At 46.6% G+C, this 27862-nt stretch overlaps 2 protein-coding genes across 14 annotated transcripts in view; one reads left to right on the top strand and one right to left on the bottom strand.

Annotated features, from left to right (window-relative positions):
* The window catches only part of dlg1b (discs large MAGUK scaffold protein 1b), a 48797-nt gene extending 31265 nt beyond the window's left edge, over window positions 1-17532 (top strand). For 2 of the 13 annotated variants that reach the window (XM_053438125.1, XM_053438138.1), the window contains 21 exons: window positions 1895-1990; window positions 2624-2677; window positions 2945-2995; window positions 3797-3921; window positions 5307-5476; window positions 5570-5706; window positions 6248-6392; window positions 8237-8360; window positions 9022-9178; window positions 9262-9364; window positions 9670-9784; window positions 9900-10076; window positions 10246-10312; window positions 12396-12495; window positions 13918-13959; window positions 14463-14516; window positions 14930-15031; window positions 15116-15288; window positions 15617-15726; window positions 15810-15901; window positions 16129-17532. In XM_053438125.1, coding sequence (XP_053294100.1) covers window positions 1895-1990; window positions 2624-2677; window positions 2945-2995; window positions 3797-3921; window positions 5307-5476; window positions 5570-5706; window positions 6248-6392; window positions 8237-8360; window positions 9022-9178; window positions 9262-9364; window positions 9670-9784; window positions 9900-10076; window positions 10246-10312; window positions 12396-12495; window positions 13918-13959; window positions 14463-14516; window positions 14930-15031; window positions 15116-15288; window positions 15617-15726; window positions 15810-15901; window positions 16129-16235 — 2301 coding nt within the window. In that variant the 3' untranslated portion in view covers window positions 16236-17532. Of the gene's footprint in view, window positions 1-1894; window positions 1991-2623; window positions 2678-2944; window positions 2996-3796; window positions 3922-5306; window positions 5477-5569; window positions 5707-6247; window positions 6393-8236; window positions 8361-9021; window positions 9179-9261; window positions 9365-9669; window positions 9785-9899; window positions 10077-10245; window positions 10313-12395; window positions 12496-12851; window positions 12886-13917; window positions 13960-14462; window positions 14517-14929; window positions 15032-15115; window positions 15289-15616; window positions 15727-15809; window positions 15902-16128 lie in introns of all 13 variants that reach the window. The other 11 variants (XM_053438128.1, XM_053438127.1, XM_053438130.1 and 8 more) reach the window with 11 other exon arrangements.
* Window positions 17533-18196: 664 nt separating this feature from the next.
* rasal2 (RAS protein activator like 2) overlaps window positions 18197-27862 on the bottom strand; it is a 45863-nt gene continuing 36197 nt past the window's right edge. The window contains 15 exon segments of the mRNA XM_053438547.1: window positions 18197-18799; window positions 19920-20007; window positions 20559-20761; window positions 21098-21253; window positions 21389-22124; window positions 22126-22199; window positions 22202-22391; window positions 22581-22795; window positions 23414-23615; window positions 24214-24453; window positions 24789-24933; window positions 25796-25940; window positions 26381-26935; window positions 27278-27376; window positions 27671-27824. Of these exon segments, the coding sequence (XP_053294522.1) occupies window positions 18632-18799; window positions 19920-20007; window positions 20559-20761; window positions 21098-21253; window positions 21389-22124; window positions 22126-22199; window positions 22202-22391; window positions 22581-22795; window positions 23414-23615; window positions 24214-24453; window positions 24789-24933; window positions 25796-25940; window positions 26381-26935; window positions 27278-27376; window positions 27671-27824 (3370 nt within the window). The 3' untranslated portion in view covers window positions 18197-18631.

Raw genomic sequence — 27862 nt, 5'->3', positions numbered from 1 at the left:
ACACTTCCTGCCAGCGGCTGGTGACGGCCTGCTCTTGCATAACGGAGGTCACAGTGTTGACGGCTGCCCCCCCGCTCACGCCTCTTTATTCATGTAGTTTGATGTGAGTGACGACTTCACGTTTGAGAAGTGAGATTTCTGGTGTTTTTAACAAATAGAGCAGAAGGTTCCAGCTGTTTGTTGTTGTGATGCTTTTTAAATGAAACCATGTTCATCTACAGGTTGAGAGCAGTTCCACATGTAGACACAAGAAGAAGTGAGAATATCCAGTCCAGAAGCAAATGTTAAAAAAGAAACTTCAGTAAAAGAAGAATATTGTTCTTCTTAATCGCTGCATCGGATTATTCACCCTGACCCCAGGACGTGTTCCTGACGTGTTCCTGACGTGTTCCTGACGTGTTCCTCACATGTTCCTCACATGTTCTGCAGGTTCTCTATGTGAGAACTAATGTCTGAGTCAGTGTCTCTGGACATGTTCTGGATCTTCTCCTGCAGCCTCATAGTAACATGTGTGTAACATGTCAGAGTGAGTCCATGTGAGGAACCAGCAGGACAATGTGTGGAAGCTTCCCAGTGAGCGAGTGGACGTGTTGATGAGGTTTCTAACACGTGACGTGAAACTGGAAGAACACAAACATCTCAGGATGAAGAAGAGGAGCCGGACACGTAGAAGACGAAGACGTCCACTTGGAAACACGAGGAGGTTCCAGATCTTCTGGTGATGAGGGCCGACTCCGGATGAGATGTAAACAACAACACTGATCTGTCCACAGCAGAGTTTATAGGTCCTGTCCCGCCTCCTGCTGCTCTACAGGCTCCGCCTCCTGCTGCTCTACAGGCTCCGCCTCCTGCTGCTCTACAGGCTCCGCCTCTCGTTTGGATGTTCCCACGTGTTCCTGTTTGAACGAGTCGGACCCAACAACCTGCTGCTGCTTCACAGACACTAACTACACAACATGTCTCACAGAGTTCATGTGTGAAATCAGCTCCTGAGACTTTTCTGTTCAGCCTCTGTCTCAAACACTTGGTTTTAGCTCCTGTGTCTTTAAGACCCGCCTCCTGATGAAGATCTGCTTTGATTGGTCTGCCCTGTTGTGATTGGTCAACCGCTTCCCGTGTGTTCAGGAAATATCCGCCTCTGCTCTAATTTTACCTGATTTGTTTGGGGGCGTGTCAGAAAAGCTGCTAAACCTCGTGACTAGTCTACACCACTGTTCCTGGTCTCATCAGGATGTCATGTGACTGCTTATGATCATAGATACAAACGTAATGTTTATGTCCAGAATTCAAACAATGGTAAAGTTTATCACCACCTTTGGTCCTGACCCCAGCCCTGGTCTCCAGAGGATGAACCCTTTCATTCCACTAACCCCCCTCAGGGTAAACCACCTGCCACACTAACATGTTGCTGGGGCAATTGTGAACGTGACCTTTGACCCTCTGTGCTGCTCCGAGTTAACACTGAAATATCTGCTGCTTTTTAAATAATCAGAAAAAGGACATCCCCCCCCACCCCCACCCCCCTGCTGAGACTGTACCGAGGGACTGAGGATTTAACACACACACACACACACACACACACTCAGGTCAAATGGTATGGCTTTAATCTCCTTAGAGCAGCAGATGTGCAGACTTTGTCACATCAGCATTGTCTGAAAGTGTCAGATAATCTGTCAATCACTAAACGTCTCTCTGTGATTGGCCGACCTCTCTGACTCTCTGCGGTCGAGCTCCGCCCAGCTGGCACCTCAGCATGATCACAACAAGCACACCCGAGTGGGGTCACACCGAGCGCCTGTCGGTCAACGTCCACATGCATCCTCCTCCTGCTGCTGTTCATCTGTGCTGCACTGTGTTTGTTTAACCTTTGACCCCTCACCATGCTATTGTTCAGCAGGCCGAGGCCGCCCCGCCTTCCTCCTCCATAATCCCTGTGATCCCAATCTCGCCAATCCCAGCCGAGACCACCATCATCCCTCCGACGTCACAGGTTTTTTTGTTTTCTCTTTTATTTGCCTCCACTTGTCTTTCTCTGTGCTCCCTCCATCTGTAGATTTCTCTCTTCTTGTGTTTGGCTGCTCGTCTTTCTGCCGCCGTCAGCGTGGCTGTGTAGAGTTCAGCTGCGTGGCCACTGTCCAGCTGTGCCTCTGATGAACTGAGCAGATTAGAGAGAGAAACAGCGGGAGAAATGCCACACTTCCCCCATTTGACTTTTGAGAGCCCATCTGGCTCCTCCCGGGCAGAGAGCGAGCGAGCAGTCGAGGCAGACAGACCCGAGCGAGGGAGTGAGCGAGGGGGGGATTGATTTGAGGAGGTTGTAGAAGAAGAAGAAGAAGAAGAAGAAGAAGTGACGGAGCAGTCTCTCCATCCTGCAGGATCTGTTTGAGTTGATCTTAGGCTTCATGCTTCAGAACTGCATCTTCTGCAGTGTGCAATGCCACCACGTACGTACGAGTGTGTAGCTTCATGAGGAGAGCGAGTGTGTGGGTGCTGCACAGCCGACAGTGTGTGTTCAGTGTGTGTGTGGCTGGAGCTCAGGGTTTGTGCATGGATGTTGATGGGGGGGGGGGTGTTTATAGAGTGAAGATGTTTTGTGACTCTGTGATGTCTCCTCTCTCCTCAGGCCAATCCTCCGCCTGTGGTGGTGAACACGGACAGCCAGGACACGCCTCCATACGTGAGTTCACCATGATCACCTGACACTGACAACCAGGTGGTGACATGTTTTTAATTCATTGATCTCTGCAGAATCCAGTTAGACTCACGTTGGTTCATACGTGTGCATCAATGAACGTGCATTTTAAATATCATTGGTGTGAAGGTGAAAGACGTGGTGTCCTCACTGCGACTGTCCTCTCTCTGCTGAAGGCTGGGGAGACGAACCCTGTGGATTTATCAAAGTGTCCTCTCTGGTAATTGACTGATAAATCTTGTGTGTGTGCAGGTGAACGGGACGGAGGCCGACTACGAGTACGAGGAGATCACGCTGGAGAGGGTGAGCAGCGTCCTTCTGTTTCTCTGTGAATCACGGCCGTGTTGTTAGAGGACGGATCCTCTGAAGCTCCAACACGTCTTTACGAGCTTCAGTCCTTCACTCAGAGCGACCGGCAGCTCCCACTGTTCATCTGACTTTCACACAAGACTTCTACTTTGGCACTTTTAAACTCTGAGGACCAACTGTGGTCTTTACAAAACCTACAGGGGGGGGGGGGGGGGGGTCCTGAACTCTGCCTGTAGTGAATGTTTTTCATGATGATTTGCTTTTTCTGCTTCTTCAAGAAAAGACTTGATTAATAAAATCTAATATTTCATGTAGATGGTTTGAGTAGATTAAGATCAGTTGGTTTATACAACATTTAAACCAAAAGAACAATTCATGACATATTTAAATATAAAAAAAATGTCGAATTAGATAAGTAGTGGTTGTCAGCTTTAAGATCAGGTTTCTAAAACAAGTAGAATATTTTCATTCTGAGTTAGTGAACCCTCTGCAGTAGAAAGCTCCAGTGTGTACATTGATATTTATACATGTTGTTATTTTGTTTGTAATTTCTCTCAAATCTGAACCTCAGCTAAAATGTTCTGCAAGTCAGGAAACCACTGAAACTGTTAGAAATTAAAAAATATCATTAATTTAAACATAAAACATATTGATCCTAACGATTTCCAAATACAGAAACATTAAATAAATATTTCCTAAATCCATAAGTTATCTGAACTATGACCTTTTGTTGTTGTTTAATTTAGTTTGAGCATCATCAACATGTTTTTAACCAGTAGCGTCTGTGGTTTCCAGGGGAACTCGGGGCTGGGCTTCAGCATCGCTGGCGGCACAGACAACCCCCACATCGGAGAAGACCCCAGCATCTTCATCACCAAGGTCATACCTGGAGGGGCCGCCGCCCAGGATGGACGGCTCAGGTGAGAACACACACACACACACACACACACACACACACACACACACACACACACACACACACTGCGTTTGAGCTTATAGATTATACAAAGACCACCTGTGAATAGAAGAAGAAGAAGCTTCTGTCACTGAGCTAACACCTCCAGACTCGGTCAGAGAGCAGCTGGTGAACATGGTGCAGCCTGTAGCTGCTGAAGAGGAGCTGGTGGAGACTCAGGGATGAAAGTCTGGAGACACTGGTCTCAGATCCATCAGGCGACAGAAGAGCTGATGACACGTGTTGAGTTCACTGGAGAAAATCGTCCGATGTTCAGGATCAGTGTGATGCTTCAAAACCAACGGTTTAGTGTGAGAAGCTGGTGTCTATTACCCAGAAACCCCTGCTGTGTCACGTCGCCTTTCACTGGTTCATCCATAATGCATCGGCTGGAGTGTGACACACCTGACCCAGGTGGCGGTGGTTGGTGGGGGGGCTGTGGACTCTCAGGTTGCTTTAAAGTGAAGCTCATGTGTCCGTCTGAAAGTTCAGGTCGAGAGTCTGAGACAGAAACATGGAATATCAGAGCAAGAGAAGTGAGAATGAGTTTTACTTGTTCCTCCAGCGTTCACACCTACTTCCTGTGAGGTCATTTCCTGGAGAATATTCAAATGTCTATGCAATCTGTAAAACCTGAGTTGAAAGGTTCTGTGAGTCAATAAACCACAATAATCGATTCAAGTTCTCAAACTGTTGAAGAAATTTAATAAAGACAGTAAACACATAAAACACACTGATCCTGAAGATTTCTGAATATAGAAACATGGACTAATGAACCGATTAAAGGCAAGCTAGTACCCCACCAGCAGGGGGGGCTGTTTTCACAGGGTCCAAACAGTGACTGATGACTTAAAGCTCCAGTGGTTAAGATTCAGAAGCTGAATCTAAAATAATCCTAGAAGAGTTTTCACTGGTGTGTTCCATCTAAATTCTACGACTTGTTGTTTTCTTTACCCTCGAATCAGCCCTTTATATTTACATCCTTTGTATTTAAATACTTTATATTTAAATCCTTTGTATTTTCAAACTTTATATTTAAATCCTTTGTATTTAAATACTTTATTTTTAAATCCTTTGTATTTAAATACTTTATTTTTAAATCCTTTGTATTTAAATACTTTATATATACACCAGGAGCGGGTCCTCTCTACGGAGGCAGCCATGTTCTTTACAGTACCTCAACTTGAAACCAGCAGAAACACTGAATGAAACTGGACTTTCAGGGACTGAGGTTTGTATCAGTGAGGTGATTGACAGCGGGGGGTGAGGTGATTGACAGCGGGCGGTGAGGTGATTGACAGCGGGCGGTGAGGTGATTGACAGCGGGCGGTGTGTGTGTGTGTGTTTCAGGGTTAATGACGTCATCCTGAGAGTTAACGAGGCGGATGTTCGAGATGTGACCCACAGCCGAGCAGTGGAGGCCCTGAAGGAGGCTGGTTCTCTGGTCCGACTCTACGTCCGCCGGAGGAAGCCGGTCTCTGAGAAGGTGATGGAGCTCAAACTGGTGAAAGGACCCAAAGGTAACAGTGGTGCAGCGTGAGGATCACTCTAACTTGTCGGTCACACGAGTCCGTCCCCTCACTCCCTGTCCACCCGGTGCTGGCGTGTTGCAGGTCTCGGCTTCAGCATAGCAGGCGGAGTGGGGAACCAGCACATCCCGGGCGACAACAGCATCTACGTCACCAAGATCATCGAAGGTGGAGCCGCACATAAAGACGGGCGGCTGCAGATCGGAGACAAACTACTGGCTGTAAGACTCTCACATCCTCACGGGTTCTATCCACAATGTTCAACCAGCGCCAGAGAAAACTCTGATGGTCAGATTCAGTATCAAGACTTTGTAAATGTTGGTTCATGAGCAGAGTTCATCCGGAGCTCTTTCATCTCCACACCAGCGACACCTGGTGGCAGGAGGCGGTACTTTCTCAGGTGGTCCATCCGTCTTATTCTTGTGAACAAGATATCTCACCAACACCCAGAGGGAACTTCTTTCAAATGAGTTTCAAATGTTTATTTAAACTCACAGATTAGAGGTCAAAGGTCACAGTGACATCATGTGAGACTTTAGAATATGGAGAAAACATTTAATAAATAGTCGTTCATTCAAATTCAGCAGCTTAAGAAGATTGTTTGATAAAAACACTAAATTTCATTAGTGATCCTTTTAATGTGAGAAAGGTATTTACAATTATTTCCGAATGGATAATATGTTGATCACAGTGAAGCTGTAGTTGACGAGTTTCCTTTACTGTGAGATTTGTTTTATATTATATTTTGTCGTCTTCTTCCAGGTGAACAGCGCCTGCCTGGAGGAGGTGACCCACGAACACGCCGTCACTGCCTTGAAAAACACTCCTGACGTGGTCTACTTGAAAGTGGCTAAACCAAACAGTGTCTTCATGAACGACAGCTTCGCCCCCCCCGACCTCACCAACTGTGAGTCACCACTCTAAACTCCCTCTACTGAGCTCACAGTAACAATCTTTACAGAAACCTCCTTTTCTCAGCTTCTGAAGCAGGAAGACGTGAAATTAAAATATTACATTTTGACATTTAAAAATCAAAACATACATCCAGCAAACTGGCAGAGATCCTGCTCTTCGTCCTGCTCCTCAAAGACGTCTCTTCATTCTATTTTCTTACCTTCATCTGCTCTGTAATCTGCTCTAGTATCGCTCCTGTTGCTGAGATCGTCAGCCATCGTCTGACATCATATCAAACGTGCAAACGTCTCATCTGGATCTTAAGGGAGAAGCACGACCTCAGTCTTAAAGGTCTATATATATATGTGTATATATATATATATATATATATATATATGTATTTATATATATGTATATAGGAAGCTTAGCGTGGAGCTGCTGACGGACAAACTGAACCAATGAGGAGGAGCACGTCCAGGAGACCATCAGTGGACCCTCGATGTTCCTCGTGGTTAAACTGATCGGAATCAATTCTCAATTCAGTTTTATTTGAACACCGGAGACGTCCTGCAGCCGCCATGTTGGTGTGAGGAGTTAGTCTTCACCACGCCACCGTGAAGATGTCAGGCATCGGTCTCCTCGGACGCCATGTTGTCACAGACCATTCCGCCACCCAGCTTCTATCCCTGGAGGATACCACAGACCCCTCCTCTTCCCCCCCCCCCCCCCCACCAAAGTATGTGGAGGTTGAGACGCGTGAAGGACGAGCAGCAAATCCAATCAGCGAGCGCTGAGCTGCATCACAAGCTTCAGCTGCTGTCGCTGCAGTACGGGGGGGGGGGGGGCAAAGATCTGAACCAGATCTGAACCAGATCTGAGGAAAGAGAAATGATTCTGTTGAGTTCACTCTGACTCCAGATCAGCAGCCGCAGGGACACACAGACGTTCCCGTCTTCCTCTGCTCCAGTTTTCACTTCCACCGATTACACAGATCAGATCCTGAGAGATGAGATCACATCATCTGTCATGAGGGAGTTTCCTGTTTTCCTCTGAAAACACAACTGCTTACTAACGTCAATATGTGTAGCGCAAAAATCATAACATACATAATATACAAGGACTGGTCAGTTCTTTCTACTTCTGATCAGGAGCGAACATTAGGCCGATGATAAAATGTGCTTCAACAGACTCTTTACTGTGCTTTGTGATATTATAACATATTTTCTATTTATTCGTTAGTTTATTGAACGGAGACAGTTCAAATCAACCACCTCAGATCTTACAGAAACAGACCCGAAGATAAAAATGACAGAGTTGTTCAGATCAGTTAAAACCAGTACAAAGTTAAATACAAGTTAAACACACTGGGATTGATTTTTAAATCAGAGAAACAAGACACACGAGTCTGTAAAACAGTGTGTGTACATGTTGTGTAGTTGGTGTTTGTGAAGCAGCAGCAGGTTGTCGGGTCCGACTCGTTCAAACAGGAACATGTGTTATTTTGCATCGGCATCATATTCAACCTCATCAGCCCAAGTCTGATATGAACAAACATAAACAGGTCAAAACAGTTGAATCATTAACGTCTGATAATCAGTTCTGAGACCAGTTGTCACTCAGAGGTTTTTATTTCACGACCTCCTCAGCGGCGCCTCGTCCAATCAGGTGCTGTCAGGAGCCTGATGGGGGAGGAGCCCTGAGGTGTGAGTGTTCGGTTCCTGAAGCTCTGACCCGACTCGTGTGTGTGTGTGTGTGTGTGTGTGTGTGTGTGTGTGTGTGTGTGTGTGTGTGTGTGTGTGTGTGTGTGTGTGTGTGTGTGTGTGTGTGTGTGTGTGTGTGTGTGTGTGTGTGTTTCAGCGTACTCGCAGCACATGGACAACCATATCAGCCCCCCCACCTTCCTCGGCCAGACGCTGCCCCCCCCTTCTGGACGCTACTCCCCGACCCCCAAGAGCATGCTGGGAGACGATGATGTCACACGGTGAGATCTCTGCTCCGCCTGTAAATCTACTGACACTGATAACAACACACCTCCTGCTTTCTGTCATGTAGATTTGAAAAGTAAAGGTTATGTTTACATTTAATTGTAATTTAACTGTAATTTTTTATTCATCTTTATTTATAAATTTTGTATCTATTTATTAATTAATTCATATTTGATTAATTAGAAGTTTATACTTTCTGTTTATTGCTTCCAGGATGTTTCTACAACCAAGTGGAATTAAAAACTCTTAAACTGAAATGTTTGTAGCTGTTGACTTCCTGGACGATCACTTGTCAGATTGATTTAAATAAATCCATAAAATCACACAAATGATTTCATGATAATTAAACCAGACAAAGGCAACAACTGAACTCACCAGGCAGTGTGAATCACAGTATTATATAATATTTATAATACTGTTATAAAAGATACTGTAAGATTATTGTTCCAGGTTTGTTCTTTTATTGCATAAATAATGTTTGGTTAATTTACTGTGAAGAGAATCTGAAATATTGAAATCTGCAGAAGCTGTATGTAGAAGCTGCTCTGCCCCCTGCTGGTTCAGACCTGCAGATGCAGCCAGTTTCCTTCAGTTTGTTAGAACCTGTAGTGTTTGATCCGAGCGCTCAGATGATTGACAGCTGCTGTGGTCCAACAGGGAGCCGAGGAAGGTGGTGCTGCACCGCGGAGCCACGGGCCTGGGCTTCAACATCGTGGGGGGGGAGGATGGAGAGGGGATCTTCATCTCCTTCATCCTGGCAGGGGGACCAGCCGACCTCTGTGGAGAGCTGAGGAAGGGAGACCGACTTGTCTCAGTACGTCCACTCACTCACACATGAATATATATATATATATATATATATATATATCTGCTATATGGTCTATGTGCTGCTTCCAGGTGAACGGAGTGGACCTCCGTAACGCCACCCACGAGCAGGCCGCCGCCGCCCTGAAGAACGCAGGACAGACGGTGACCATCATCGCCCACTACAGACCAGAGGGTGAGACCACTCCCAGTTTAAAACACGTTAGACACTCTTCCTGTTTACAACAAGTAGAGAAGAGTCCATCTGGACCCTGAGGATCAAGTTCAGGTTCAAGTTCTCAATGACTCATTCAAATGGAATCTTTCATTAATGATTCACTGATCGTTAAAAACACGTCCTTTAGTTTGAATCTGTCACTTCATGAAGACGCCTCCTGTCAGAGGAGTCTTCCACTGAACTCTATCAGGTTCTAAAATGATATGAAGATGATTAATGAATAATTATTCAGCTAAATGTTGAAGAGTTTCCTCCTTGTTCAGAGTACAGTCGCTTTGAGGCAAAGATCCACGACCTGCGGGAGCAGATGATGAACAGCAGCATCAGTTCTGGATCTGGATCTCTGAGGACCAGTCAGAAGAGGTCGCTGTACGTCAGGTGAGATCTCCTGGAGCTGATCCTGACTGAAGAAGATTCGACCTTCTCATCCTCAGAGCTGTGGTCTGTTGTGTAGTTTGTGAGGATCACTGATCACAGTGTGTTTGTGCTGCAGAGCTCTGTTTGACTACGATAAGACCAGAGACTCCGGGCTGCCCAGTCAGGGACTCAACTTCAAGTTCGGAGACATCCTTCACGTGGTCAACGCCTCCGACGACGAGTGGTGGCAGGCCCGGCAGCTGACGGCCCAGGGGGAGGTGGAGGAGGTGGGAGTCATCCCCAGCAAAAGACGGTCAGTTCACACTGTTATTGTTATTAATGGTTTTTATTGTTTAAATGTGAACGAGTCCGGATCCACTGGCTGAGTGAAGAGCTTCTCACGTGAACAGAACTTGGTTCTGTGATGGAACCAAGCTGGTGACCTCTGCTGACCTTTGACCTGTTCTCCTGTCCGTCCACAGCGTTGAGAAGAAGGAGCGAGCGAGACTAAAGACGGTGAAGTTCAACGCCAAGTCTCGAGAGCGGGGGGTGAGTGTGAGGCCTGACGGACGCTCCCTGTTGATCACCTGATGTTTGAGTTTGAACTTCCTGTTTGGGAATCACACGTGTGACGCTGACCCGTGTGCGAGCCGCTGCCACCTGACCTCCACCTACTAATCAGCGTGTTTGACTAATGTTAAAAAGCAGCTGACCAGTTAACAGCATGTTGTCGTCGACCTCTGAGACGTGTTCTTCATCACGCCAGCGTCCCAGCAAACCGCCCAGCGCACCCCCCCCTCCCCCGCACCTCTAAACCGCGTGACACTTTAACAGGCGTCGCCTGAACGCCTCGCCGGGCGCCGCCAAACCTGCCCTCTAACATCAGTCTGAACCGGGGGGGGGGGCATGCATGACGACTCCCCCAGCCCCCCCCATACAGAGAGGAACGCTTGACATTGATGTTTGACTGTCTGCTGCCCCCTAGTGGCTGCTCAGAGATCCTCCCTCTCCTCCTCCCCCCCACCACTCACCCCTCTCATCCCACCTCTCTCTCTCCTGCTGGTTAACGGCCGAGTAAAGCATGTTTAGATTCATGAGGAATTATGAGAAATGACCTAAAGCAGCGCTAGTCAATACTTAGAGGACGTGCACGCTGCGTCACATGTTAATAATTAATAATTCACTCGACTGCTCAGTGAAGTGAATGAATCCAGATGTTCACTCACTGGAGCTTTAATGAGCAGCGACCATGTGACCCTCCTCCGCTCTGTCAGGGTCTGGTGTTTGATTCCCAACCAGCTGATCTGGAGCTTCTCTCGTGTCCTGCATGACGCCTGCATGTTCTCTCCTCCTGCTTCCTGTGTAACCACTGCTGCCTTCACTGTCACTGCGTAACTTTCAAACTCTCAACCAGCAGCGACAGGGACTTTCAGTTCGGTCTGTGTCACGATCTGTTGTAGCTGCTTCCGTCTGATTCTGTGGCTTCAGTCGACTTTAGAGGAACAAGGTTCATCTGAGGAACCTCAGCTTTTATTTTATATTGAAACGAGTTTCATAAAGGAATCAGAAACGTGGCCTAAATGTTATTTCGTAAACTAAAATAAAAGAGATTTGATCTTCAATCAATTAACCTGCAGAGTTAAAACAAATTGAAATCAGTTTTGTCCTCGAGGCTTTGTTGTCTTTAATCTCGCTGACGTCCAGATTCACATCTCGTTAAAGTTTTTTACCAAATCTCCTGTCGTCAGGCCGAGTTTATGATTTTGGTCCAGAGTGTAAGATTTAAGTGAAAAGATCTAAGAAAGATTTAGGAAGTAAATATAAAATAATCCTAGTGAAGTTTCCACAAGTGTGTTTCATCTAAATTGTAAAAATCTTTGTTTTCTTTACTCTAGAATGGACGTTTATATTTAAATACTTTATCTTTTAATACTTTATATTTAAATACTTTATATTTAAATACTTTATCTTTTAATACTTTATATCTAAATACTTTATATTTAAATACTTTATATTTAAATACTTTATCTTTTAATACTTTATATCTAAATACTTTATATTTAAATACTTTATATTTAAATACTTTATCTTTTAATACTTTATATCTAAATACTTTATATTTAAATACTTTATCTTTTAATACTTTATATCTAAATACTTTATATTTAAATACTTTATCTTTTAATACTTTATATTTAAATACTTTATATTTAAATACTTTATATCTAAATACTTTATATTTAAATACTTTATCTTTTAATACTTTATATTTAAATACTTTATATTTACAAACTTCAGCTGCAACATGACACTTCGCCACTAGATGTCACTACAATCGGCACTAAACCTGTAAAGAGTATAGAATGTGTTTGAATAAGATGTGTGTGTCTGATGTCTGGTTAGTAAATCATGTATTAAAGATTAATAATTCGGATTAGATGTTATTTTCTATTGGTTCAGTGCAGCTGTCACGGTATTAACCGACGTGTCGTTGACCACAGACTCAGACAGAAGCTTCTCATTCTGTCCAAACCCACATCAGACTCCCTCATCTTCCCCCTCTCCCCCTCTTTTTTTATTCCATCACCCTCCTCCTCCTCCTCCTCCTCCTCTTCCTCCTCTTCCTCCTCAGCAGTCTCTCAATGACAAGCGTAAAAAGAACCTCTTTTCCCGAAAGTTTCCGTTCTACAAGAGCAAAGAGGCGAGTGAGCAGGAGACCAGCGATGTCGACCGTAAGTACCAGCGCGGCGGGGGGGTGGGGGGGGGGGAGCTAAGCGGTTTGTCTGAGGGCGACTGGTCGGCGACAGGAAGAGAGGTCAGCTGGTGGCGTGCTGCAGGCGCCGCTTGTCACGGCAGCAGGGCCGCGCCCAAACGTCAGTCGCATCACAACCTGAGCGATGAAAGAGATCACGCCCCAGAGCGCCCCCTGGTGGTGTCACTGAAATCACCCGAGGAGGCCGAACACGTGGCGCCGCCCTGCTGCCCTGGCGAGCGGCTGCCCCCCCGCTCCTCTCTGTCTGTCGCTGTAACTCAGTAACTTGATGTTCTTGTGGTTGTTTCCTCCTCGTTGTGTCTCCGCTGACCTCAGGACTCCAGTGAGGACACGCTGTCCAAAGGCCACAGTAAGTTCACCCCCCCCCACACAGGATCCGCCTGCAGACACATGACCAGGAACAGCCTGGGGCCTTAAAATATCAAGAGAGGCTCTACATTAAGAAGAAGATACAACATTCAGTTATTATTATAATGAGTGAACTAAATATCGACTCATGTTTTTAAATGATATTCAGAAAGTTGTGTCTCAACCTCCTCAGTTGGTCTGATGGAGAATCAGCTTCATATCTACTGGAGCTTCATTGAGTCCAGATTCAAATCACAATATAATAATAATAATGAAGCAGACACAAAATAAATAAACAGGAGAAAGATGATAAGAATCATCTTCTCTGAAATAAAGTAGAATAAAATGACTTTATTGTAAATACATTTATTCAGAAATCCATCAATGTGAAAATAAATGTAACTAAATTTTTCTTTTACCTTTCGGTTATTTGCTTTTATATTTCCACACTTTTTCATTATTTTATCAACTGAATTATTTATTCTATATTTATTTAAATAGTTTTTTACCCTCTGACTCGTATCAGCTGTTCACTGAGGTTCATTAGAACCTCAGTGAGATCATTGTGTTAATATTAATCGTAACGAATCTCCTGCAGCTCGTGATTTTATAAAAAAAAAAAAAATTCACAGATTTTCAGACATTTTCACAAAATCTGATTCGGTTCAAATCCAGAAAACATCTGAGATTTCCTGCAGCTCAGATTCCTTCTGAGCGACGGATCATGAATTGTAAACATATTTGTAGTTATTCTGTCAGACGAGGTGTCAGCGGCGTCACTCAGCCTGGTTCTCCTGCAGGGGGCGCTGTGCCGCTCGGTGATGACGTAGAGACGGCCTCATTAAGTTGTGGTTTGAAGTCAAGGAACATTTGTGGGAAGTTTTTGAAAGTTTATGTTCCAGGTCCTGTTTGTCGTGGATTGAAACTGTTTGTGTTGCTGCTGGACTCGAGTCCTCGGTGCTGTCGTGGCTCGGAGCAAAGCATTGTGGGAGAGCGCGGCTCCCGGCTGACCTGTCCTGTGTTTTCATTTCAGAACATGTGACGTCTAACGCCAGCGATAGTGAGAGTAGCTACCGTAAGTCTGACGCTGCCTGATTCACTCTGATTCACAGGAAACACTAATGACTGACGTGACCTCCGACCCAACCTGCTAACCCCCCCACCCCCCTTCCCTGAGCACAAGCTGCTGATTGGCCGATAACAGCATGACATCACACACACAGTTTACCTGCTCGCTAACACTCCTGAAGGCCGCCTGACGCCAAGGAGAGTGTCTGCATGAAAGATCCTGCTTAGTGTGTGTCTGTGTGTGTGTGTGTGTGTGTGTGTGCATTCAGTTAAATGATCTCAGCAACGTTTTGGAATCAGTATGAAGATTAAAAAGGGACATGTATGTTTGGATCATGTGTGTCGATGAAATGTTGTTTCAGTTTATTTCATTTTTAGACGTTTTATAGAATGAGTTAAGTTTTGTTATTTCTTTTTGACTCAGTGATTCCTGTTAAATCTCAGAATGACTCGTTAGTCCTGATCCAATCAAACGTGTGTGTGTGTGTGTGACACTGTGTTTTGTGTTAGCAGGAGGACAGGAGGATTACGTGTTGTCGTACGAACCCGTCGTTCAACAGGAAGGTAAAAAAAAACACAAACAATTCTCTGACTGAAGAAACTTTGTCATTTTCACATGAAATCAATTCATCTTCAAGAAAGATTCAGATATTTGATTTATCTTGTAAAGTCTGCAAACTTCAGGTAAAACCTCAAAAGACAACACTTACATTAAATATATTTCTTTGTAAATAAATTCAAATAAATATTTGTATTAGAACATAAAAACTTTCATACAAGAAAAAAATGGATTTGTGAAATGAAGCAACAGGGGGCGCTGTCGACTCAAACCCTGGATGGATTTATTATTATTATTTGGTGTCAAGACGTTTAACTATGAGAAGATATTCACATAACAATGAGCTCATCAGCTTCATCCTGTTAAGCAGCTTGTTACTGTGATTTCAAAATAAAACATTTCTCTTTGTCTCCGTCAGTGAGCTACACCCGACCCGTCATCATCCTCGGCCCCATGAAGGATCGGATCAACGACGACCTCATCTCCGAGTTCCCAGACAAATTTGGATCCTGCGTCCCGCGTAAGTGACCCCCCCCCCCCTTCCCCCCCCCGATCTGGAGATCATGTGACCTTCTCTGAGCCTGAACATCTTCCTCGTCCTCAGATACGACCCGGCCGAAGCGGGACTACGAGGTGGACGGCAGAGATTACCACTTCGTGGTGTCCAGAGAGCAGATGGAGAAAGACATCCAGGACCACAAGTTCATCGAGGCCGGCCAGTACAACAGCCACCTGTACGGAACCAGCGTGCAGTCGGTGCGGGAGGTGTCGGAGAAGGTACGACTGAGGCATCTGTCACATGACGACGTGAAAACACTCCAGGGCTTGTGTCTGCAGTTCGTTTATAAAGAATAAAAATGTAATCGATTCATTTATGGTCATAAGAACCAGTAAAACAAAGTGAAAACAGATGCTGGTTCACGTAATGCTGTTAAAATCAATATAAAATGAAGATGGATTCTTTTTGCAGCAGAAAGTCGAGGCTTGAACCACAGACTGTAAATAAAGACAATAATAACTAAATAAATCTAACGCTGCCCTCTAGTGGTGGTGACGTCATCTGCGTTCTGCACATGAAGACATGTTGAACACGTTTCCTCTTCAGGGTAAACACTGTATCCTGGACGTGTCGGGGAACGCCATCAAGAGACTCCAGCTCGCTCAGCTTCACCCCATCGCCATCTTCATCAAACCCAAATCAGTGGAGAACATCATGTGAGTCAAAACCGCCACGGTTCCACTTCCTGTCCGGTTCTCACGTTTGATTCTCCTGCTGACGTCTTGTTCTCTCGCTGCAGGGAGATGAACAAGCGTCTGACGGAGGAGCAGGGACGCAAGACCTTCGACAGAGCCACCAAGCTGGAGCAGGAGTTCACCGAGCATTTCACAGGTGAGACAGCGCCCCCCTGTGGCCCAGGGAAAAACACCCTCTGCTCTCCTACGCAGATTTGATTAAATATAGGCTGCTGTGATTGGTCGAGACAAACAACCACAAGACGGGGACTTGAGTTCTTTAATAATTAGTTTTACAAGTCGTCGTCTGTGATTTACCAGAGAACACACACTCATTAACCTGTGTGTGTGTGTGTGTGTGTGTGTGTGTGTCTGTGTGTGTAGCGGTCGTGCAGGGCGACACTCTGGAGGAGATCTACGATCAGGGGAAGCAGATCATTGAGGAGCAGTCTGGTCCGTTCATCTGGGTTCAGTCCAAGGAGAAGTTGTGAAGATAGTACTCTCCTCCTCTTCCTCCTCTTCGTTCCATTCTGTTGTTTTATTTTGAAAAGGACAGAATCCCCCCACCCCCCACAATCCCCCCCATGCCTGAATCGGATTTCGTGGTTAAGTCTCCTGACCAGCAGAGTAAAGCACACAGGAAGTGACATCACACTCAACACGGTACGTGGAGGAGACGAAGACGAGAAGACGAAGCAGATTGGATCTTTTCTTTCTTTGTGTTTTTTTTCCCTTTTCTCTCGATGGACAGAGTTCAGTCTCCGGCTGAGAAACAAAAAGCAAAACTTTGCACGTTCGAGCTTTAACAGCATGTTGATCTCCCGTTTATTTCCCATCAGCCCCGTCACCTCGGCGCCGGACACAGTCTCCTCCTCCTCGCATCTTTTTCCCTTTTCTTTTTTACACCCGATTCAAGATGAGTTCCACTTTCCGCTCCTCTCGGCTGCTGGAGGTTTGTCAGGACGCTGCAGGCTCCTGCTCCGCCGCCAGGGGGCGCTACCTTCTTATTCCAACAAGACTGATTTCATTCATAAAGACTGATCATAAAACCAATATAAGTTCTTGTGATTTCTCATAATTAATTATCGAAAATTAAAGAAAAAAATAAATGAAAACCGTCTGGGAATTAAAAAAATAATTCAGAATCAAACAAGAAAAATCACGACAATTTTCTCATGATTCAAATCATTAAAAGAATAATTTTATAATGCAATATAAACATCAGATTTTAAATCTTTTACAAACTCACAGAAAACGATTAAATTAATATATATTTTTTATAGTGAAGTCGATGAACAAATGATTTAGATTTAAATCAAATTTTCATTATTTTGAAACTTTTCAGCCTCATTTCAACTAAAAGATTTTTTATTTCAGTGTCGTCTCATTTCAATAGCAGCGCCCTCTGGTGGAGGGAGTTCGAACCCTGGGGCGCCCGGTCAGTGTCTTACCATGAGAACGCTGTCGATCATGTGATGTGTGGGCGGGGCCTGGAGACGAGCTGCCACTCCAGGTGTGGGAGAAACGTGCAGACGATTATTGTACAATGAGATTTTCAGATATTTAACCCTCGGTAAACTGCCTATTTTGTTATAATAAAAATCTATATTGAACTTTACTTAAGCACTACTACTACGGGAATTATTTTCTTTGCATTGTTAATCATATGAATAGAAAAGTATAAAGATATTTGAATATGAATATATATTTTTCTTTGTCTTCGATCACCACCTCCTCTGTCTTTTAATTTTCTTTTTTAAACATAATAAAACTTAACAAGAAAACAAAGTGAACTTCTTCATCTTCTTCTTCTGTGGTTTGTGTGAAGTTAACCTGTGAATCGGAGACGATGACGTCATGAGAAAAGATGTGAAGAAGTTCAAGAGTAAATTATTTAGTGTAACTCCAGCTCGCTGGCGACACCCGGTGGCCTGAGACGTCATGTCCACGTGTCCTCAGTCTTCAGACATGAATTCGATTTGGGTCGAAGGTCAAAGTCGCTGTGACCTCTCCTGACCTTTCTCCTCGTGAACACGTCTCTGGAGAATCTTCTCACATTTAGCACAAGACCTCAGGAAACGTTAAAAACATGTGAAGACAAAACTGCCCTGTAGGTGGCGACAAACACCCACAGGACGTGATTCTAATTAAACATTTAAATGTTTGAATTAGTCACAGAATCATAATTTGATCAGCAACAGAAGTGGAAATAAGAGAATAAACAAATGTCTAAAGAAAGTGTCATAAAATTTAATTCATATTTGATACAGATTGACAGTTAATCCAGAATAATAGGCCAGATTGATGTAATGTAGATCAACCTAATGTAATCCAGAGTAGTAATCCAGGTAGATTATCTATTTTATTTGTCGTTGTCTATTAACTCAGATTTAATTAGTTGCTAATTCATATTTTTTTATGTAGAAATGAATCTGTTTCCATGGAGACGAGGTTTTCAGGCATCTTTTATTCAACATGTGACAGCAGACGTGTGACCTTTGACCTCTGACCTGAAGGTGCAGGTGTCGGTTCAGTAGCAACAGGACGAATAAATAAAAAGTGAAAACAACTCGTCAGAGAAAAGTTTCACTCTGGGAAATGAAAGTTAAACAAAAACTAGATTCAAATAAAAACCATAAAAAAGTCTTAGAAAAACTTGAGAATCTTTAGGTTCGTTCTTCGCTGTGATTCTGGAACTCTGCGCACACGCACACACACGTGCACACACAGTCTGAACTTATCGATGCTTCAGTATTTACACTCGTATATACGGATTCTCTCTCTCGCTCTGTTCGATCGTCCGCAGAGCTGCTGATGGAGGTGAGGTGGGCGGAGTCAGGACTTGGAGTCCCACCCACCCCCTTCACGTGCCATCCCTGTGGACCAATCAGCAGCTGCTGTTCCTGAACTCTCCGTTCTCAGTGATGGACAGTTTGGTGGGGTTGCTGGGCGACAGGCCGTTGTGCAGGTCGGGGGGGCTGTACCGCTGCTTCACCTGCGTCAGCGCCAACATCAGCCGGGAGTTCGCTGCGTCCAGGGACCCGATCCTCTTCTCCTATTGGACAAGAGAGCATTAGGCTGACACACCACAATAAAAGTCCGGCTGGTGATGATTCAACTGTCGAGTTAAAACCACAAGATTAAAAATAAATAATAATTACTCTTGAATTAACGTCAGAAAGCACTTTAATGTAAATCAGAATGTTTAGAAGCAACAGAGCATGAATTAAAAAACTAATTTGTTGTAATATTAAGATTCAATAAAGACACTTTATAAAGTTTCTCCCTGATTTACAATTTAATTCATGTTTCTAATTTAAAACTAAAATATGAATATATTGATTATTTCTTATGTTAAGATTCTAATAAATAAAAAGATGTTTTTTGTACATTAATTCAATAACAGCCAGAAATTGGCAGAAGTTCAAGTGGTTTTGAGCCGACAGGAAGTTTGAGAGCCGCAGGCAAAAATAAAAACAGCCCAAAAAATAAAAGCAACTAAAAGAGAAAGTGAGACTGAAGCTGAACAGGAAGTCGGAACGATCGAGGTTCGATTCAGCAGCTGAAAAACAAAATGAAACACCTGAGCTTCATCATCGCCTCGATTTATTTTGAAAGAGGGGGGGGGGGGGGGGGTGAGGTGAGGCAGCAGCCAAACACAAAAACGAGCAAAACAGCGACACACCTGAAAACTTTATTTAAAACAACACGTCGACATCATTTAAACACAATTTAATCCAGATTCATTAGAAGAAAACAAGTTTAGATCTAATCCCAGTTCGGATCCTGCATAACTCGTTTTATTTTGAAATAAAGAGACATTAAATGGATCGATCGCCATGACGTAACTGCTCTGTGATTGGCTGACAGGTGTGAGGGGGGGTGGAGGGAGGGGGGAGGGGCCACAGTCACTTGCCTGATTGGTTAATTGCACGTCCGTTACGGACCTGAAATCAAAGGTTCTTCACTGATGAAATTGCGACAAGTTCAAACCCTTAGATAGACTCTGTGGGCGGAGCTTAGCACCCGCCAGTGAGGTTAGTGCAGCTGTCAATCATCACTGATTGTTCAAGAGGTCATTTACAGAAAAGGATTGTGGGTAATTCTGAGGAATTAGAATCTAAGAGGATGGAAGAAGTTTGTGTGGGCGGAGCTACAAGTGTTGAAGTCCGTACCTGAGCGTCGATGATTTTCTGTTTCGCTTCGATCACCGACTGCATCTCTGCGTGGTCACGCTGTAACTCCTCCTCCACCGCCATGAGCCTACAGAGAGAGAGAGAGAGAGAGAGAGAGACAGTGAAGTGAAGGGGCGTGGTAAACTCGTCAGAAATATCAATGTCTGGTTTAAGTTTTTCACAATAAAAGCCCTGTTAAGCAACAAAAGGTTTTCTGTCGTCTCAAATGTTTTAATTTGAAACCGGAACAGGAAGTTTTTGAATTCTAAAAGAAAATTTAAATAACAACCAAGGAAAAGATGAGTCTTATTTTGTAACAGTACAGCATCAACGATTCAATTAATATAATTTGATTATTTCTTAATGATGTAAATAGTGTAACTGTTATTTATCGTTTTAACCATTTAAAGACGCTGGGTTAACCTTGGTTGTCTGATAAATGTGGAGTCATGCCATAAGTCAAATTAAAATCCTCTTCATGACGTTTTGACCACGTTCACGTGTTGAAACAGGAAGACCCGCCCACAGACGTAATTGGATTGATTCTTAATATAAATAGAAAAGCAGACATTTAGGGTCCTCAGGGTGTGCTTGGTTCGTCTGAGCTGAGCGGTGCAGACGGGTGGGGTCTGGTCCTACCTGCAGATGATGCTCTTCATCTGATTGTCCTTCTCCTCCTGCTGCCTCCTCAGCTTCTCCTCGCTGTCCTCCAGACGGGTCTGATACTCCAGCAGCAGCTTCTGCATCGTCTGCTCCTGAGTCAGCAGCCGCCGCTCGTACTCCTCCAGGCGCCGGCCCGACCCCCGCAGGCGCTCCTTCAGCCGCGAGATCTCCAGCTCGTACTGCAGACACAGGGGGGGGGGGGGGGTCACATGACCCGTCATCAACTCGTCTCTTCAGGTGTAAAAGATTCATGCAGCCAGAACTCCATCCTCCTCTGTGATTGGTCGACTGTGTGGAGGCTCCATCAAGCATTTAAAACGTCGGCTCTATTGCCCCCTGGTGGCCGACTGCAGAAAGGTCCTAGTTCTTATCACACTGATGTGAGTTAACTCACTGACTCACTAACCAACGAGCTCGTTAACTAACGAGCTCGTTAACTAACTAACACACAGATAACCAGACCTTGCTGGTGGAAGTAAACAATAACAGTTTCTCGACCTGTGATTGGCTCGTACCTTCTCGGTGCTCCGCCCCTCCTCTCTGCTCCTCTCCCCCCCTGCCTCCCCTCCTCCCTCCTCCTCCTCGTCGTACTGGCCGTTGTTGAGGACCCAGGCCGCCGTCCTCTCCACTGGAGACATCGCCACCGCCACCGCGTCCACCGGAGACGCCCCCTGAAGCAACCCAGAGATATGATTACATAATCAACCCCCCCCCCCACCAGCCTTGGACAAGCGAATCAATTTGTTGTTTAATAAGATTTAAAATCACGTGAAGTTAATATTTGACTTCTTAAGCTTTAGCCTCACCTGTGGTGGTTTGGTGGGGGTGCTCTTTGGGGGCGGAGCCATGTTCTCCACAGAGCAGGTTGGCTGTTGCCGGGTGACGTGGGTGGGGGTGGGCGTCGGCTCAGTGTTGGCGCTGCTGCTGCTCCGTAGCGAGGCGCTGTGTGGGAGGGAGCGTGGCGTCCTGGCCCCGCCCCCTCCTCTGCTCTGCTGCTCCACCTTGACGATGTGGGCGGTGCCCGCCGTCGTGCTCTGGCGAGGGATGGCGACTGCTGTGGCGGCGCCGGGTGGGAGGTCCGGCGGCGCGTGGCGGCGCGGCATCGAACACTCCTCGCTGCGCGTGCTCCGCCTGCTGCCGAGCTCGTCCAGGCTGCTGTTGGACGGCACGCGACCTTTGACCCCCACCTGGCTGCCGTAGTCATCCGAGTTGCTGTGGCTGTTGTGGGAGCTCTCGGTGCTCAGGTTCTCCGAGCTGGAGTCCTGCTGCAGCGAGTGGGCGGAGCGTGTGGCCAGGCTGTGGGCGGGGTTACTCAGGCTGTGGGCGGGGTTACTCCGGCTGTGGGCGGGGTTACTCAGGTGGTAGACGGGGTTCTGGAAGCTCAGCGGCTGCAGGCTGCGCTGCTGGCTGACGGGGGGGGGCAGCGGCCGCCTCGCCTGCGGAGCGCTCTGGGGGGGGCCGTCTCGGGCCGCCGCTCGGGGCTGGTGTAGCCCCGGCTGGGGGGTCAGGGGGTTGGAGTGGGGGTAGGTAAGGGGGGGGCGGGCCGATGGAGGCCTGGGAGCCGACCCTGCTGAGGCGGGGCGGGGCCTCGTGGTGTGGGGGGGGGCCCCGCGGGGGGGGTGCAGGCTCTGAGCGTCCTGCAGGTCGACCAGAGAGACGCTGCGTCCGGTGGACAGACGGTTGTCTCGCTCCTGATCAGAGACGCTGCTGTGGAGTGAAGGATGCTGGGCCAGCAGGGGGCGCTGCCCTCGAACATAACCATCCATCAGGTCACTGCAGGGAGACTGAAGGCTGCGGCCCTCACAGTGACTACACACACACACACACACACACACACACATGTTTTGAATTGTCCTGGTTGTTTTGAGCTGAGACAGGCATGATGACATGACATGTTTCCATGGAAACAATATTTACATTTGAACCAGATTAAAACACAAATCTGAAATCACATAATTATATAATAATAATCCATAAAGGAGGATTGTGATTGGTTACCTGTTGGCCGGGTCCTCAAAGATTCGGTGTAACCCTGACGACAGGCTGCCGCTGAGGTTGTGGGCGGAGCTGAGGTTGTGGGCGGAGCTATGATCCTGGAAACGTCGCAGCTGCTGCACCGGCGTCGGAGCGGCGAGGCAGCGAGAGATATCTCCCAGAATCCTCGGCAGCGGGCCCAGCTTCGCTACGGTGGCCTGCAGGAAGGAATTTTCACCCTGTGGTCGTTTTGTGTGTGTGTGTGTGTGTGTGTGTGTGTGTGTGTGTGTGAGAGTGTGTGTGTGTGAGTGTGTGTGTGTGTGTGTGTGTGTGTGTTTAAATGGAAGCACCAGGATTCAGCGGTGTTGGGAAAATGGAACCACAATGGTAGCAAAAGAAGAGTCGGCCAGAGAGGGGGAGAGGGGGAGAGGGGGAGGGGGGGAAGAGAGGAAGGGGGGGGGGGGGGGGCAAACATGAGGGAAACTTAATGGAAACAAAAATCAAATGATCTAGAACAACATGCTGCTACTGAACAGAACCAGGATCAAACACAGCAGAGTCATGCAGAGACTGAGCTCCGACAGGTGAGACACGGCACAGCCGGGGGGGGGGGGGGGGGGGGGTCCAGGCAGGAGGGGGGTGGGGGGGGCATGCTGCTGTAATGAGGTTAAATGAATCATGTGACCTCCGCTGCCAATGTTCATCACATCACACAAAACCCATCGATCACTGATCATCAACCCTCTGTACCCCCCCACCCACACACCCCCCCCCCCCACCTACACACACACACACACGCACACACACACCCCACCTACACCCCCCCCCCCCCCCCCCCCACCCACACACCCACACACCTTGTCGAGCTGGGACACCACCTCCCACAGCAGGGCGTGCAGCACTGACAGCTCGCGGCCGAGGTCGATGTAGCCCTCGAAGCCCGGCGTGTTGGACAGAGTCTCCGGGTTCGAGATCTCCGACAGGAAACGCATCATCCCCGCCCACTCGTGCTCCAGGAAGTCGTTCATGAACGCCATGTACTCCTCTTTGTTTCCAAACCTGCAAACAGACGCACAAATCTCCACTTCATCTTTTGTCATTTATTTATCGTCTACTTTGGTCAGTGTCCCATCGGCTAACATGGAGGAGGAGGGTTTATGACCTATACTAAGTCCCCCCCCACAAACGCATCATTGAGAGTAGTTTCCATAAGAAGATTACAATATATAAAATGATACAAATATAAAATGATTTACTATCAAAATTAGGTTCAGTTATATCAAACATAAATATTATTCTGTTTACATTACAATATGTAAACAAACTACAGTAATACTGATCAAGTAGGACTTGATGAGTTTATACAACATTCAGAGTATTATTAAAGAATGGTGGTTTATTTGGAGTGTGACTGATTTTACTAATTACATCAGAACTGTACAAAGTTAGGTTTGATAGATTCTGAGTGTGAGAGCTTCTCTGCTCACACACCGGACGTCCACTCTGATCACCTGACGCACGGTCACATGATGAACTGAGGAAAACCAGGTCACACACACAGATCCTCGTCAATGGGCTCTGTGTGAGTCTGAGTCCAGGGTGAGTGCATGTGGGTCAGGAAGTTGAGTTCTGACCGTGTGGACCCGCAGGTACTCACTTGGTGAAGTTGGCGAGGTTCTGGATGACCTTGGCGATGAGCGTGAGCGTGCGGGACGTGCGGTGGTCTGGGTACTCCTGCATCAGGCTGAAGAGCGAGGGCGACATGATGGCGGGGCAGAGGAAGCGCAGGAACAGCGAGGCGCTGATCAGACGCTTGCTGATGTCCTGCTGGAGGCCGCGGGCGACACACTGCTGCTTCCAGGAAGCAAACACTTCCTTCAGCTCCCGAGGAAACACGCTGAGGAGACAGGGAGGAGCTTTGAAACACCAGATAAAACTGAGCTCTGGATAAATGTTCCTGTTGTTCCCTCTCTGTGAAACTCAATTAACTCGAAGTCTGATTCAATGTGTTTCACCAGAAACTCAAACATGAGAGGCCTCAACAGACTGGATGTATTTGATCAACGAGTGTGTGTGTGTGTGTGTGTGTGTGTGTGTGTGTGTGTGTGTGTGTGTGTGTGTGTGTGTGTGTGTGTGTGTGTGTGTGTGTGTGTGTGTGTGTGTGTGTGTGTGTGTGTGTGTGTGTGTGTGTGTGTGTGTGTGTGTGTGTGTGTGTGAATGAGGCTGACGCACCAGTACGAGTTGATGATCTTGCAGAACGCCAGCTCGCAGCACATCTTCAGGTTGCTCTGATGTTCAGCCAGATCGCCGCCAGAGCAGCGGCTGGAATCAACCTCACAGTTCTCATCCGACTCGTACAGAGCTTTAATGAACTCGCCTAAGGGAGAGAGAGGGGGGGGCGAGAGAGAGAGAGAGGGGGGAGCAAGGGGGGGAGAGAGGGAGAGAGAGGGAGAGAGGGAGAGAGAGGGAGAGACAGAGAGAGAGAGAGGGAGAATTTGAGACCGTGGGATCATTTACATCAAACATGTTCCTCCTCACTTGGGCCTGACTGAAGCTGCTGCTGATGAAGATGAGGAAGATTAATGATGAAGATAAAACAATAAACATATAAAAATATCTAAATAAAAGTGAACCTTGAGATGGCAGCAGCTGACGCTCCACAGGAAGTGAGGATCTATTCTCAGACACGGTGATAAAAATAAACTGACGACCTCCTTCATCTCCTGAGGCTCTGAACTGTCTGAAAACACTTCTGACTGAAGTGAGCAGGTGACCTGAAGATGAAGAGGAGGATGAAGATGATGAAGATGATGCAGCAGTCTGATATAAATCTGCTCACGTTCTGTTTATCTCGTCTCTCAGCGTCGAGCTGCAGCTTCATATGTGAACATATAAAGTCAGAGATGTCAACTCCCAGGGTGCATTTCACCAACAGCCAATCACAGCCCTTTGCCACGTGTCCAAAGCAAACAGCTGCAGGTCACATGGTCACCTGCTGTCATTACAGATGTGTATAACTTAACCTGAACCAGAACCTGAGGGTCACGCTCTGTCCATTCAGCGGTTTAAATCTGATCCTGGATCAGGTTCTGTCTGAGCTTATGAAGATTCTGATTATTATTTATTAAATACTTCATTGTGTTCGACACATCATCCTCATAATCTTCATCATCTTCATCATCACACACCTCCTCTGGTCCTATCTTCTTGGTCCTGTTTCCTGTTTGAACGGGACTCACCGAGCGCGTCGTGCAGGTACTTCTGTCCCACCAGCTTCAGGAACTCCTCGATGGCCTTGGTGGCCAACGTGTTCTCCCTGAAGATCAGGACGTCGTGGTCGGCACATCGGTCCACCTCCGACATCACCAGGTCCGTCAGGAAGTCCTGAGGAAGACGAGGAAGACGAGGAAGACGAGGACACCACTCAGCACGTGCACCGACCCGAAACTCTGCATGTTCTTCTGTGATTCTTTTTCAAATCAAAACTTTATAGAATATTTTCGCTGAAAAGCTTAAACCAGATTCAAAATCTAACTTCACTTAATCGGTACTGATTTTCATTAAAACTGAAAGTTTGCATTTAATATGATCAACAGAAAACGATCCTTCAAATAAACACTAGAGGGTGCTGGAGAGCCTACAATCACATCGTACAGATGTTCCTCAGCCTCATGGCTCAAGTGACGCATTAAACTCATATTGATTATATTGAAACTTGTTTCTTTCTGTTTTCAGTCTTTGTGCTAAGCTAAGCTAACTAAGCTAACTAAGCTAGCTAAGCTTTCCTGTTGGACTCAGATTTTTGGTGGGAAACATTTCCTGACCTTTGCCCTCCCAGTGCTCTGCAGGATGTGGACCAGTGCGCAGGCCATCTCCTCCTTGTTCTTGACGCTGATGACGGGCTCCAGCACCGAGCACAGCATGGTGTAGTTGTTGGTGATGAACTCAGCGAACTCCTTGTACTGCTCCATGGGCAGGATGGAGATGGTCTGGAAGCGGGACTTGATGCGGATCGAAGGCCCCCCTCCTTTGGCCTTGCTGGTGGTGGGCGTGCTGACCGGGTACCACTTCTCCACAAACTGGCGACCCGTCACTCCCGCCACCGGGATGTTGACCAGGCCCACGTAGTTGTTCTTGTCCTTCTTCTTCTTCTTGTCCACGTCGCGGTAGATGTGCACCGTGACGCTGTGCACCGCCGGCAGGCCGGAGAAGTCGAAGTACTCGCCCCAGAACAGGCTGTCGTGCCGGGGCTTGCTGGTGGTGCGGGCGTACAGGACGTCGTCCAGACACAGCTCACAGAAATACTTCTTCTTGGGGGGAAGGTCTTTGGCTTCGATGATCCACAGACGCAGCAGGTTCTCTGCCCGCCGGCAGTTGTCCTGGAAACACAAACAAAGTCTGTTGGAAACAAACTATTACAACTTTTACCAGGAGGTGATAAACATGAGGAAAAGAAAGAGTGTGTTATTAATGGAGAAGTTCTCATGGTGTTTACAGAATGAAACTGAATCACCAGCTCTCGGTTGTGTCTCCACCAACCAGTTCAGTTTCAGACCCTCCATATGAGGTCACTGTACTTTGTGTGTTTTATCTTCCTCTGTGTGTTAACGTCAGGTGTTTGTTGAGTCGTCTGATTGGCTCGACTCTAAATTCATGTTGACATGGAACTTTTCTAGACTAAGACTCAAAGCCTCCGGAGCCACGGCCGCCATCTGTCTCACCTTGTTGGGCTGAATCGTCCTCCGAAGGTTTTCCATCCACTTGTCTCTCTCTGAAGCCGAAGTGCAGCTGAAACACTTACTGCCGCCAGTATAGGTCACCTGACAGGTGAGAGAGGGAGGGAGAGGGAGGGAGAGGGAGGGAGAGAGAGGGAGAGAGAGAGAGATTTCAGAAGATATTGGCGAATGAGACCCGTTGGGAGGATCCTGTGTCACGCCTCCTCAGCTGACGACCTCTGACCTCTCCAGTCATGAACAAAGCATTTTTACTCTTCTCACTTTTTTACATTCACTGATTTATTAAATATGGTTTGATTTTTAACTAGTCAGATCTCACGTCTGGGCTCTGATTGGCTGAGCTGATTACAGGTTGTAGTGAACAGTCGGTGTTGTCACCTCGAAGCAGAACTCCTGTCCCAGAATGCTGCAGTGCAGAGGTTTGATGAACACGTCTTCCTCCATGCTCAGGTCCAGAGCCTCCACCGTGCTGCCGGGGCTCAGCAGAGACTCATGGGAAGTCGACTCCTTCAGCTTGGGGAGCCCCCGAGACCTGGAAGACAACGACAGGCAGCTTTATGGAAGAGGAAG

Source organism: Pleuronectes platessa, chromosome 13, assembly GCF_947347685.1.
Source record: "Pleuronectes platessa chromosome 13, fPlePla1.1, whole genome shotgun sequence".
NCBI classification, from domain to species: domain Eukaryota; kingdom Metazoa; phylum Chordata; class Actinopteri; order Pleuronectiformes; family Pleuronectidae; genus Pleuronectes; species Pleuronectes platessa.
The sequence above is the reverse complement of the archived record's forward strand: the minus strand, read 5'-3'. Positions and strand labels throughout refer to the sequence as shown.